This window comes from Cervus canadensis, chromosome 9, assembly GCF_019320065.1.
Source record: "Cervus canadensis isolate Bull #8, Minnesota chromosome 9, ASM1932006v1, whole genome shotgun sequence".
Classification (NCBI taxonomy): domain Eukaryota; kingdom Metazoa; phylum Chordata; class Mammalia; order Artiodactyla; family Cervidae; genus Cervus; species Cervus canadensis.
Window position 1 is genome coordinate 17455465 of NC_057394.1, and position 14218 is coordinate 17469682.

The 14218-nt window shown below is 42.3% G+C and overlaps 2 protein-coding genes across 2 annotated transcripts in view; one reads left to right on the forward strand and one right to left on the reverse strand.

Moving 5' to 3' along the window:
* Positions 1-14218, reverse strand: part of LOC122447240 (ATP-binding cassette sub-family C member 4-like) — a 914448-nt gene that overhangs the window by 584526 nt on the left and 315704 nt on the right. The window lies entirely within an intron of this gene.
* The window catches only part of LOC122447592 (ATP-binding cassette sub-family C member 4-like), a 160581-nt gene that overhangs the window by 21775 nt on the left and 124588 nt on the right, over positions 1-14218 (forward strand). Inside the window, exons 7-9 of the mRNA XM_043478289.1 lie at positions 1002-1127; positions 2666-2915; positions 13765-13866. Of these exons, the coding sequence (XP_043334224.1) occupies positions 1002-1127; positions 2666-2915; positions 13765-13866 (478 nt within the window). The remainder of the gene's footprint in view (positions 1-1001; positions 1128-2665; positions 2916-13764; positions 13867-14218) is intronic.

Sequence of the window (14218 nt, forward strand, 5' to 3'; positions counted from 1 at the left end):
GATTTAGCAACTGAACACATACATGCACCCTTCAGGCTTAGCCAGTGGAGGCTCCAGCCTTAAGCTGAAGGCTGATCTTGAAGTGGACATGGTAATGGCATTCACTGACTCCTCCTGGCATTGTATCTGAATAAGCAGAGTGTCTTTAAGCAGAATTTACCCATGTCTAAGTTACTTAAATGTTATTAAAAATAATCATAATTGTACAGGCCCATTTCTAGCTGCATTTATTTTTGTTATACTTGTGTTAGAGCCATGTTTATGTTGTGTTTTATTTCAATGTTTCCATTAAGTTATAGACATCCCAAGGGCAAGGTTGACCTTAATTATGTCTTCATAAAACCCCAGAGTCCCAGCAGTGTATGTGACAGAAAAGAGACTGGTGATGAAGAGCCTAGTGATGATCAGATAAAGCTGAAGCAGGTCCCAGAGGGTTGGAGATGTCTCATTGTCCAGGTTGTCAGGTGATGGAGGTGTTGTGCTGTTTGAAGGTTTTTTCTTGAGTTTTTTCTTCTTCTTCTACTTTTTTTTTTTTTTTTTGCAACCATGTGTGGTATTTTTCTCTACTTGGAAGTTCTTTCCTCTCTTTGCTTGGAGAGATGTTCCTTATCCTTCCAGGCCCTGTTCCACTGCTACCAGCAATTTTTATTCCTATTTTTATTACAACACAAACACTGTCTTCCTGTTATATTCTTTTCTGCCTTCTCCGCCTAACTGTGACCTCTTTGAGCAGATGCTTTGTATCTGAATTATTTCAGGTCTTCCTTAGCTGATGCTGCAAGTTCTCCAAGTTAATTCTTGATTTGGACTGAGTGGTTGGCTTCCTAATTGAAATCTTTCTCCATTTGTACTTTGAGTAGGAGCTGCCTGTGTTGTCAGCACAAAAGAGCTGTGGGGACTTCTCTGATCCTTGGTCTCTGTCTGTGCCCCCTGCTGCTGCTGATAATAAGGAAATTTGGGCTGTGGTTACTAAGGCTCATCTCTCACATCTGTTTCCTCAGGAGTAAGACTGCAGCTATCACAGACGACAGGATCAGAACCATAAGCGAAGTTATAACTGGCATCAAAACAATTAAAGTGAATGCTTGGGAAAAGTCATTTATAGACATTATTCCCAGATTGAGATGGTAAGGTTTTATATATATATATATATATATATTAGACTGTATGTTTGTAGTTTTTTATTTCCTATTTTTACTGAATGGTTTAGAAGTCTTATCTAGTTTTCACATTAAAGTGAATTTAAATACTACTCACTTTATCCCCTCACACTTGGCATGAATGTTAAGTGGAACAGTGGAGATGTCAGTTTAACTTGCTTCTCCATCTACCATCTTCTTAAAGGAAAATACATATATGCTTCTTACTTATACAGAAATGAAATTCTAAATATTTCTTAAGCATTGATTGTAAAATATTAGTGTTTGAGATGACAGTACTTAAACTAAAATTGTAGTATATGTTGATATAGCATAAATGGGGAGTTGATAGAGATTGAGTGTACCTGTATCAGGCCAAATGTTATGAACCAGTATTACTCATTGTAAACAGAGCCCTGAAAAGACTGTTCTTTTGTCTTTGCTTTATGTTTGTAGACTTTTAAAAAATATTTCGTTTAAATATCTGATGAGTGTTTGTCCTCGAGCCCAGGGTGCTTAGAATTCTCTGGCTGCTCCCTGTCCCCTCTCACTGTGCACCTTTGTGTGCACCCCTCCCTCTGCTGGGGATACACCTTCATCTTCCTTCTTCTCTGGCCTCTGCCAGCCCTGACTCCAGCTCATCTCAGGGTCCACATGTGTGTGACTTTCCTGTCACTACTGTTCAGGGTTACATGCCTCTGCTCTGTGCTCCTGTGGGGGCTATGCTGGCTGCCTCTGTCTAGTGTGTTACAATTTGGGGGCTTATTCTTTTTTCTTTTTTTTAATGTACACACACATCACACCACATCATTTTATTTATTTCTTTATTCATTAATTTTGGCTGTGCTGGGTCTTCATTGTTGTATGCAGGCCTTCTCTAGTTGTGGCAAGCAGACTCTTCATTGTGGTGTGTGGACTTCTAACTGAGGTGGCTTCTCTTGTTGCAGAGCACAGGCTCTAGGCACGCTGGCTTCAGTAGTTGCAGCATGTGGGCTCCAGCGCTTGGGCTCATTAGTTGTGGCGCATGGGCTTAGTTGCTCTGCAGCATGTGTAACTATCTGGACCAGGGATTGAACCCGTGTCCTCCTCATTGGCAGGCAGATTCTTATCCACTGTACCACAAGGGAAGTACAGGGGTTTATTATTCTCCCCCCTCCCCCAATTTAATGAGTTCCTGGAGGGGATGGGCTTTGTCTTTCTGTCATCAGTAAGGAGCCAGGCCTGGGACTTGTGATTATGAATGCTTGTTGAATGAATGTTTAAATACAGTATGATTGACCCAAAATGTTTAAAAGTGCAACATTAAGCCTCCATTTAATTGTAAGAGTGAAGTGGTGATGAGGTGTGTGGTCCTTGCGTTGGAGCAGGGCCCTGGGTATGTACTGTGTAGTGTCTCCATGATGGGAGGGGTGGTTTATCTTAATCTGTGTCTACTCCCTAGAAAGGGGTCACTCACCTAGGGCACTTGAATTCATGCCTTGGATGTCAACAATTGTTTTAAAATCTGTTTTAAAACTTATTTCTAGGGAGGAAATTTCCAAGATTCTCAGAAGTTCCTACCTTAGAGGAATAAATTTGGCATCATTTTTCACTGTAAGCAAAATCATGATTTTCGTTACCTTCATCACCAATGAGCTCCTTGACAACCTGATCACAGCCAGCCAAGTGTTTGTGGTGGTGACACTTTTCGAGGCTCTGCGGTTCTCGAGCACCCTTTACTTCCCCATGGCCATTGAGAAGGTGTCGGAGACTGTCATCAGCATCCGAAGAATCAAGGTTTGGGGACAAATAACTTTTTCAAGTTGTAGGTGGATTTTATGTAAAATACCTTTTATCTGATGTGACGGTATTCCTATAAATGAGATTTAACTCTCTCAGTGCCAAACCTGGCAGCCATTCCAAACTGTCTTACACACTCCTCTCTTTTCTTAGGTAGTGCATACATGCTCAGTCACTCAGTTGTGTCTGACTCTTTGTGAACCTTTGGGCTGTAGCCCACCAGGCTTCTCCATCCACTTGAACATGAATTTTTTAGGCAAGGTAGAGTGCATTACAAATATGCTAAGATCCTTACTCGTTTATGGGTAGCAGTAGCAGTGGCATTTGCATCTTAATTTGCAGTGATGACTGCAGTGTGATTAAATGTCTAAAAGCAGAAGAAGGAAGCAGATTGTGACTTGAATGACTAGGTAACAATTATGTTCAGTCCTGAGGTGAATAGGCTTTCCTCTCTGGCCTGGATGGCGGGGGAAGAACTTGCTGGGAGCTCCCTGCTCCTCAGGCAGGAAGAGTGGCCTCAGATTCATTTAGCTCTCTGTCTTTAAAAATGGGTTCTTTCCTCCACAGATGCTTTGCTGGTGGATTTCTGAGCATGCCTTTTGGATCTGCCTTGTCATCCTTGTCCTCTTTTCACTTACTGCTTAATCCTATCTCTAGCTGCCCTCTTCCTTTCAAACTTGTGATTCCCTCCATACCCACTGTGTCCTTTTCCTAACTGTTTGTAAATAGCTAAGGGCAGATAATTTACATCACCAAGATAAGGCCCTGGCACACAGTAGGTGCTCAAGTATTCACATGTTTATGAGTAGGTCTACAATGAAGATACATTGACTCTGTGGTACAGCCTGAGCTTGAACTTATCTGGGCTTTATAAAAAGTCTAAATCGTTCTGTTCCTACTTCTCCACAGTGATGTATGGTCAGTAATAGATCTCTAGAAAAGTTATATAGCTCTGGTTGTGATGACATTTTATTTTTAGGTCTTGCCATAAAAGCTGATTTTGTGTGTGTGTGTGATGAAGTTTCTATACTACAAAAAACTATTACCCATAAAACATTAGTCATATGGAGTCAGTTCTGATTCTGTGAGTTTATTCTTCTTTCTGATGGGGGCTTTTAGCAACACTGATAAGGGATGATACATTCAGTTCAACAAAATTTCTTTTTCATGGCTTTCACATCTTGAAATAAGATGTTTAGGAATACACTTGGACTGTGTGCTTGGATTATGGTGACCTTATCAGTGACAAGGTAATTTGTTCAGATGAAAGCTTCACACGTATGTATTTTGCGCTGCTGTGGTTTTGTGGTTGTTGCTGGCGCAGTCACTGTCTTAGATCAGTGCCGTCAGGACTCGATGTGTGGTCTGGGCAGTCCTGAAACCGTCACACATCTTCTCATTTACCTGATAGCAACTGAATGGGATAATCATCAGTGCCCCCACCATACATATAAGCGAGCAGGTTCCTGGAACAGATGAAACAGCTCACCCATCCTCACTCATAAGTGACAGAACTAGGAGTCTGTCTAAAACCTCATTTTTAACCACTGTTATGGTATCTCCTTCATGCCTTCTGGCACGTGAGATATCTCCTGAATGTGGTCTCCATCATCTAGTCTCACTCAGAAGACCTTCAAAGGTTCTTTGTTTCTTGTAGAATCAAAATATTAAACCCTAGGCTCCACTGGCTGCTCCATTACTTTCTGCCCTCTGGGGGTTGGGGGAAGTGGGGGACATTGCCTGTGACCTGCCACACTCACCCTCACTCTGGAGTCTTGGCTCACTCTGTTGGGCCCCCTGGGTTCCTTCTCTTCTGTTCTTGATTTAGGCAAATGCTGCTGAGCTTCCCACAGCCCCATGACCCTCTGCCAGCACTTCCGTTCACGCTGATCCAGGACTTCTGTTTATGTGCACGGCCAGTCCCACACCACTCAGCCTAGTATTTGTTGGCGTGAAGCTGACTCCCTGGGAGTGTTCTGAGCCCCGTGACAGCAGACTATGTCTGGTTGCTCTTAAGTGTAGATAAACACTGGATTGATTGAAACAAGAGTTACAGGAAATGGCTGGGATGTGACACAGAGGCCCAGGGTGATCCAACCTGTACTAGAAGCTGCAGAAATGCAGAAGGAGGGAGCAGGCTAGAGTTAGGCATTTCTGCAACATCAGGTCTTGGGGAAGGGTCTCAACCCAGGGGAGCTGGATCTTATCCAGAGTGGGAATAGGTCGGAATCCTCCCCTTGTTCTGTGTGTCCATTTGTGTATCTGAAACCAGCCTGACTGGACTTGGTGGACCTGCTCTTGGAAGAGAGAAGCTGTGCCCTGCACAGCCTGGTGTTCATGTAGACTCTGCTGGCCTGGCTCCTTATCTGGGCTCATGGGGCTTGTAGGTGATTAGAAACAGTCAGTCTTACTGAGTTAACAAAGTTAGTCCGACTGTCTTGTTGGCCATCATGAAATAATAAAAAAGATCAATACCATGAGGCTTTATGGTAAAATGCATCTCTAGTCTGAAGGTGGTTTTGAGACAGAATTCCCTCCTCTTTGGAGTTGGTCAGTCTTTTTTCTCTGAAGACCTTTGACTAATTGGATGAGGCCCATCCACACTATGAAGACTAATCTATTTTATTCAGAGTCTTCTGGATTTAGAAGTTTGTCTCACCTGAAAAATATTTTCACTGTAATGCATATTTAAGTAAGTGTATGGGGACTGCAGTTCAGTTAAGTTGAGATAAAATTAGCCATCACACCCTCTTGAATCCCCGTCTCTTCCTTAAAGCTCCCGAATATGACTTTGTACTCACTAAGCCGTGTGTTTATGGATTTCTTTGCTTCCCTGAACTCCAGACTTACCTAAAGGGCAGATACAATGCCTCGCTAATCTTCATAGTCCTCCCAAATAGCAAGTACTCAGGAAATGTGCAACTGAAGGGACCTTCCAGCTCCATCATGTCTGGGCTCCTGCAGATGCCTAACCAGTAAGCATGGTTGTAGTGGAGAGACAGATGACTTTGATTCTTTGGTGAATTATGTGATGCACCAAAGAATGTGGTATAAAAGGGATCCTACAGAAGGTTTTCAAGGAATTGTGCTCAAATATTTAGGTAGGATTTTTTATTCTTTTCCCACCAAAATGCAGCTGAACTATCTGAGGCTTGAAATTTCTTCCTGTGCAGATATGTGCAGTAATATTAAAATCATGACCTGGGAAACACTTTAAATTTTCTGGGGCTGACTTTGTCAAGCTCCTTTGTGTCCTGATGAAGAAAGCACCTTTGTTTTGGTCATAAAACCTAAAATTTCCCTTGTGTACACAAAGTGTCTGTCAGGAAGGTGGTCTAGAAATTTAGAGATCTTTCTTCAGTAGCTGTTATCAGTAAAGGTGGGACAAATGGCTGAGAATAACAGTGGTGATAAGGGTTGATGTTACCATGGGAAATTGATTCCTGGTGAGTTGAATTAATTGGCGTAAGATTTACCTTTTAGATATTAGATGCTTCTTCATAATATACAGTTTTGACAACCCTTTAAAAATCTAGTTCTCTAGTTCATCAGAATCACCTGGAGTGCTTATTAAACCTACATCATCACACCTTGGAGTTTCTGATTCATTAGGGATATTGGCTAGGGCCCAAGATATCTATATCTTTAGTCAATGATCCTGTGTACCTGAAAATAAACCATATTTTGGTAACATTATCTTGGTTACAGAAAACAAAAACAAAATGTACTTTAGCATTTAGATGATAGCATCTTGTTAAGACTAAAATAAGTTGATTTAAAAAAAAAAAAATTCTTGTTTTATGCTAGACTTTTCAGGGTGAAATTTAAATTTATTCCTTCAGTCACTTTCTCTACAGAATAACTGAGTGCCTGCCTGAAGCCTGGCACAGGCTAGATGCTTATATAACAATCATAGGTAAGGAGATGCAGAGAAGTGATTCCTGCTTGGAATATATGTTTCATTAAGTGGGGGGTTAATAGAGAATCAAATAGTGAAACTCACTGTGGACATGTTTGTGTGTCATTAGTCCTTGGAAGGAAAAGTCCAAGGTGCCATGGGGTGCTTTGGCAGAGTTACTGGTGTAGTCTTAGAGCTCGTGCTTCCTGGGAAGGCTGAGAAAGTTACCTGGAGAATTCTGTGTAGGGAGGTGGGGTAGGTAGGGGGTTGATGCTTCACATTTTCCTGCGGATGGTGATATGACACAGGCTTTTAGTGCACAGGAAGGGGTCATGCATTTGAGGAACCAAAAATGTCTGAGGCTGCAGAATAGAGAGTGAGAGGCTTGAGCAGGGGACTGTTAAGCCTCCCTGGTAGCTCAGCTGATAAAAATCCACCTGCAATGCAGGAGACCCTGGGTTGATTCCTAGGTCGGAAAGATCTGCTGGAGAAGGGATAGACTACCCACTTCAATATTCTGAGTTTCCCTGGTGGCTCAGCTGGTAAACAAACTGCCTGCAATGTGGGACACCTGTGTTCAACCCCTGGGTTGGAGAAGGGAAAGGCTGCCCACTCCAGTATTCTGGCTTGGAGAAGTCCATGGACTGTATCATCCATGAGGCTGCAAAGAGTCAGACATGGCTGAGTGATTTTGACTTTATACAGGACTCCACAGGTAACATCAAAGTTTTTCTTATCTCAAAGCTCACTGTGGCTGCAGCCTGGGAAACAAGTCAGGGAAGTGGGATGGGGACCCAGAGCAGAGACAGGGAAAAGCATCAAGAGCTTAGTGCTGTGCATGGCCCAGGAAAAGTATGATGTGCTTTAGCTTAGGGTGAAATGGCCTTGGCCAGATTTGAGAGCCACTCAGGGCACATCTTGAGTTGGGTATGAGAGGAGGGAGAGGTGAATCTTGGGCTGCTTTTGGTTTTCAGGCTGCAAAATCACCTGGATTCACTAAAATAAATACTGTAAGAGAACCAAATTTGGGGAGGAGAAAAGCATGAACTTGGTTTTGAATTCTGAGAGGCTGTGAAGTACCTCAGTGTTTTCAGTTTTATTCTAAGACCCACCTGACTGACCAGCCATGGGCCTGATTCAGCCTTCTGTCCTGTTATCTAACAAGTAACAGGCAATGATGAGATATTCGTTTTCTTCCTTTCCCTGCCTCTCACTTAGATTGTGATAATGCCCAACTAGAAGGTGAAAAGGGCAGAAGTGGGAGAAAAGGTCAGCTGAGTTTACTGACCAGGTGGTCAAAACTTGGCAAGATTTGACCACAGATGGGCTGGAGACGTGGTGGGAGTGTCAAGTTTAGAACACAGTGTGGTGTTGAGCCCTGCTGCCCCACTGCCTCCTGCAGCCTGGCACTCAGTAGACTGGATAGTTCATCATCCAGGATTTCTGCTCAGGTCATGTCTGGGAGCCCTAGGAAGGAAACCCACCACCCCTGCCCACCTTGGAGAGGGTGCGATGGTTCATACCCACAGGCAGACCTACAAATGGGCTTCAAAGTTTCTTGTCTTATTTATACATGCTTTTCAATTTCCTTTTTCATATAAAGAATTTGAAGATTTATTATGATCTTACAGGCTCAAGAAGTCCCTCTGTTTTTCTCTGAATAAGGAAAGGGACTGCAAGTCTTGTCATTGAATGACTCCAATAGGATTGTAAATATCTTGTCTTAACTTTGAAGCACTGAAAGTCTTCAGTGACTTTTACATCCAGTAAAATGTGTCTAAAATTATATTGTTCACAGAGCAGGTTTTCCATTATGCTACTGGGAAGTCAGTCATTTTGGCTGCAGTTCTGGTGTTAATACTTTCCCACGTGACCAGTTCTGGGTCTGCACATCATGGGTCTAACAGCAATTTAATTTCAGCTTTTTCATTACCTTGAGTCCTTGAGAAAAATCCAGCCAGCACTTCTGCACCTTTACAAGCTGGTCATGTGCTGAGTGGAGTCTCATTTAATTCCTGGAAGACTGTGATGTCTTTCCCTACTCAGTCCTATTATTTGTGGACAAGTGCTCAATAGATTTAATTCTTCATTTAGGACATGCTTATTCTTTACCTTATTTTTTTTGAAAGTTGGAAATTTCTACTGTGTACATACTGGATATTTTTTTTTTGTCATGGTAGCATGCTTAAGCTAAAATTGGAATTTCTGTCTAGACAAGATGTATAATATACATGTGTAACCTTTGGTTGCTGTGTTAGCTCAGCTGTGTAAGGTTATAGCCATGCAGTCAATGATTGGACTGATTTGAACCAGCCCTACAGTCTGTTCATTATCTTACCCATGAATTGGTCAATCTGTGCAAAGCTTGATCTTAGTTGGAGTTGGGACTGTGTAAGTGTGTGAATGACATAGTGTCGCCCCTCTTCGTGACTTATTATCCCTCTGCGGATTCAAAATTAGGGAGGGTGATGCCAACCTGGAATGTCCTGAGCTGGTTCCCAGGAGGATTAGCATTTGAGATGGACTGGAGGGATAGGTGGGTCAGCGCTCAGGGTGTCCAGACAGAGGCCACCTGGAGAGTGTGGACTTAGGTGCTGACAGGTCACTGGAGGCTGTTAAGTGTGGTGGACACTTTTGGAGGTGTGTAAGGAGATCAGGAGGGAGTGGTGTTGGGGTCAGTTTGATGGGGTTGGGGAGGGCTGGGGAAGGAGCCAGAAAAAAGAAAAGTTGTATTAGTATTTACAATGATTAATAGTGAGTGAGATTCTGAAATTATGTTGTTTCAAGAGGAAAGAAGTGGAAGGGTAGAAACAGTGGCAGAACAGGTGAGAACTGATACCTGGCTGATGATGGGAGAGGTGGTGTGGAGAGAGGACTCAGGCAGCAGTGGTTGAGAGTCTGCAGAGAAGTCCTCAGACCACCGTCCATGCGGCCTGCTTCCTTCTGGACACAGGCTTGGGGTGGATAGGAGTAGGTGTACCCAGTGTTCAGATTCTCAGTGAGCTTGGATGAGGGGAGGAAGGAGTGAGTGGATTGCATCTCCCACCAGCTGGTCTTTGAGAGAAATGCAAGGATCTCATCTAACTTTTCCTGCATAGAAGCAGGTTTTCATATTCAGTTTTTACAACTTGTTCTTTTGCAGCAGAAGATTCCAATCACATTTGTGACTTTGGGACATGATATTCTGAAGTTAAATGCTTCAGGGGTATTTATGATTTGTAGGGTAGTAGGTTACTATTTGGGGCTTCCCTGGTAGCTCAGCCGATAAAGAATCTGCCTGCAATGCAGGAGACCCCAGTTTGACTCCTGGGTCAGGAAGATCCCCTGGAGAAAGAATAAGCCACCCACTCCAATATTCTTGCCTGGAGAATCTCCATGGACAGAGAAGCCTGGTAGGCTACAACCCATGGGGTCCCAAAAAGTAGGACACAACTGAGCGACTAAGCACACAGTTTACTATTTATGTGTTGTTTTCTTCCTCAAAATCCTCAAAGACTTATTTCAGATTTCCCCTGTGTTGATTAGGACTTGGTTTGCCTATGAGTCCTGGAATTACCTATGTTAAAGCTGCTTACACAGTTTATTTTTCTCTCATGTGAGTGTCCTTTAATGCTGTGTTTGGGTTTCCTGAGGCTGCCATAACCAAGTACCACAAATAGGTGCTTAAAACCCCAGAAATTAATTGTTTCTCAGTCCTAGAGCCTAGAAGACTGAAATCAAGGTGTCAGAAGAGTCATGATTTCTGTGAATCCTGGAAGAAATCCTTCTTTGCCTCTGTTAACTTAGGTGGTTGCAGAAAAACCTTGGCCTTTCTTGGCTTGTAATAGCAATCACTTCAGCCTCTGTCTCTATCATCACGTGGGCATTTTCTCCTTCTGTGTGTGTCTCTGGGTTTCTTTTCTTATAAGGACACCAACCATATTGGATTCAGGGCCCACCCTACTCTGGTGTGATCTCACCTTAACTGATTACATCTGCAACAATCCTGTTTTTAAACAAGTCATATTTTGAGGTTTAGTTAAGTTCAATTGTTCAGTTGTGTCTGACTCTTTGAGACCCCACAGACTGCAGCACAACAGGCCTCCCTGTCCATCACCAACTCCCGGAGTTTACTCAAACTCATATCCACTGAGTCGGTGATACCATCCAACCATCTCATGCTCTATTGTCCCCTTCTCCTCCCGCCTTCAATCTTTCCCAGCATCAGGGGCTTTTCCAATGAGTCAGCTCTTCACATCAGGTAGCCAAAGTATTGGAGTTTCAGCTTCAACATCAGTCCTTCCAATGAACATTCAGGACTGATTTCCTTTAGGATGGACTGGTTGGATCTCCTTGCAGTCCAAGGGACTCTCAAGAGTCTTCTCCAACACCATAGTTAAAAAGCATCAATTCTTTGGCACTCAGCTTTCTTTATAGTCTAACTCTCACATCCATACATGACTACTGGAAAAACCATAGCCTTGATTAGACAGACCTTTGTTGGCAAAGTAATGTCTCTGCTTTTTAATATGCTGTCTAGGTTGGTCATAACTTTCCTTCCAAGGAGTAAGCATCTTTTAATTTCATGGCTGCAGTCACCATCTGCAATGATTTTGGAGCCCCAAAAATAAAATCACCCACTGTTTCCCCATCTATTTGTCATGAAGTGATGGGACTGGATGGCATGATCTTAGTTTTCTGAATGTTAAGCTTTAAGCCAACTTTTTCACTCTCTTTTTTCACTTTCAGCAAGCGGCTCTTTAGTTCTTCTTCACTTTCTGCCGTAAGGGTGGTGTCATCTGCATATCTGAGGTTATTGATATTTCTCCTGGCAATCTTGATTCCAGCTTGTGCTTCCTCCAGCCCAGCGTTTCTCATGATGTACTCTGCAAATAGGTTAAACAAGCATGGTGACAATATACAGCCTTGACAGACTCCTTTCCCTATTCAGAGCCAGTCTGTTGTTCCATGTCCAGTTCTCACTGTTAGGATTTCAGCACACTTTTTTGTGGGGATGCTGTTCACCCCATAACAAGTTATGTGGTTAGTATCATCCTCCATGGTACCAGGGGCCCAAATTCTTTTAAAAAAATAAATTTAATTAATTTTTTTGGCTGTGCTGGGTCTTTATTGCTGCTTTCTCTAGTTGCAACAAGCGTGCTCCTCATTGCCGTGACCTCTTGTTGTGGAGCATGGTCTCTAGGTGCACAGGCTTTGGTAGTTGTGGCACATGGGCTCTGGAGCTTGGACTCAGTATCTGTGATACATGGGCTTAGTTGCTCTGTGGCATGTAGAATGTTCTGGGCCAGGGATCAAATCCCTGTCTCCTGAATTGGCAGGCAGATTCTTATCCACTGCACCATGAGGGAAGTCCCAGACTCTTGTTACCCCACTGTGTATGGCCTTGATCAAGTTGGCAGCCTTCAAAGCCCAGGCTTGGGGTGGGGTGGGTGGAGCAAGGTCTTGGGCATTGCCACTTTCCATCGACCTGGATTTAGTCATGTGGCTGCACCTATTTTCTCAGAAGGCTGGAGAGAGAGGCCTTCCTTCCAGGTTGCCAGGTGCAGCTAAAATCCGGCATTCAGGAAGAACAGATTTTGAGGACAGCCAACAGTCTCTGCCACACATTCACAGTTCTTGCAGGAGGAGGTGGCACTGGGGTTGTCTTGGTTGTTTACTCAATTTCTCTATCATAGTAGCTTTTCTCACTGAATGATGTCTAGCATTTGAAGGGCAAGAGGGAATTTTCCTGCATAAGATTATATTAGTTTTGTAGTGGTTCTCAGGACTTGGTTTTATTCAGCTATATTCCACTGAATAGCTGCTAAGTGGTGTGAAAAATCACGAAAAGTGGGAGCTGCACCCATTCCTACTCTAGAGGAGGAGAGAGGGCAGTGACTAGGGAGAAGTGACAGTGATTGTGAAAAGATACTTGTAAAATATTTCTTAAGAGATGGAAATTTAAGAGTATTTTATTTTTAGAACAATGACTTAAGTGATAGTTAATGAAAAGCAGTGATACTGACCTAACACACATGAGGAGAAAGGCAAAGTGTGCTTAAGTGCCCAGGAAAAGACCATGAGGCAAAACAGGCATAGCTGGGATTTTTGTTTGGTATCTCTGCCTTTGGTTTCGTGTCCCCAGCCTGTCCTGTGCCACTTGATACTTGAAGGCTTGGGCATGGCCTTCCTCTCTCTGTTCCTAGCAGTGTGCTTAATAATGCTTGACACATGGTGGGATTCAGGAAATATTTATGGAATCATTTCCTATCAGCTCAGCTATTTGTTGTTAGTAACTCAAAAGTTAAGCAATAAAAAGTGTCCAGGTTCTTAACTGTTGGAGTTTGGAGTCATATTTTCCCTTTAAGGAGGAACTAGTTCACTTGTTGAGAAAGTTATAACTTTGCTCATGGCCAGGAAATCTTTATTTTGTATATATGTTTATATGGCTTCCCAAGTGGTGCAGTGGTAAAGAATCCTTTCAGTGCAGGAGATGCAAGAGGTGCAGGAGATGCAAGTGATGCAGGTTTGATCCCTGGGTCAAGAAGATCCCCTGCAGGGGAAATGGAAACCCATTCCAGTATTCTTGCCTGAAAAATCCCAAAAATCCCAATGTTGCTCAAAAGAGGCAACATAACTGAGTGATTAGACAACAATATTTATATGTGAAGTATTCTTATATGTGCTTTCTATACAAATATATTTACATATTTATACATGTATATGTATATAAAACACTATGTATACATATATACTATATTACATGATTGTATATTCCATATGATATATATTGTTCTATAGAATGTATATTATTTAGTATGTTCTGATATGAAACAAAACTACTTTAAGTACAGCTGGCAAAATGATATGTAGGCTGTATAAAGTCTTTTATTGCAAATTCCAGGAAAGCAATAATTTTTGTTTGTGCTTTGTTCTTGCAACTTAAACTGTTTTTCCTTTTTTCTGTAGAACTTTCTATTACTTGATGAGATATCACAGCTCACCAGTCAGCTACCATCAGATGGTGAAACGATAGTGGATGTGAAAGATTGCACTGCTTCTTGGGAAAAGGTAACAAGTCCTCCATTCCAAGATCATCATGACTACTAATTGACAACCGAAGACAGATTTATTGGAGAATGTTGTGGTTTTACACATGGTGTAAAATGTGATTTGATCATTGACTGAGATTATGTTACAAAAATTCTGAAAATAGGGAATAAGGTTTGCAGCTAATGGAGATTAAGTGTAAAATCAGCCTAAGAAGTTTGACACGTTGCTTTTTATTTCATTTTCAAGAGAGCTTTCAAAGTACTATTCTAATAATTTAAAGTACATATGATTGAATTTAAAAGGACATATGTTTGAATTTAAAGTTCATGTGTTTCTAATGTTGGATTTTACAGGATTGGAGGGACAAAAT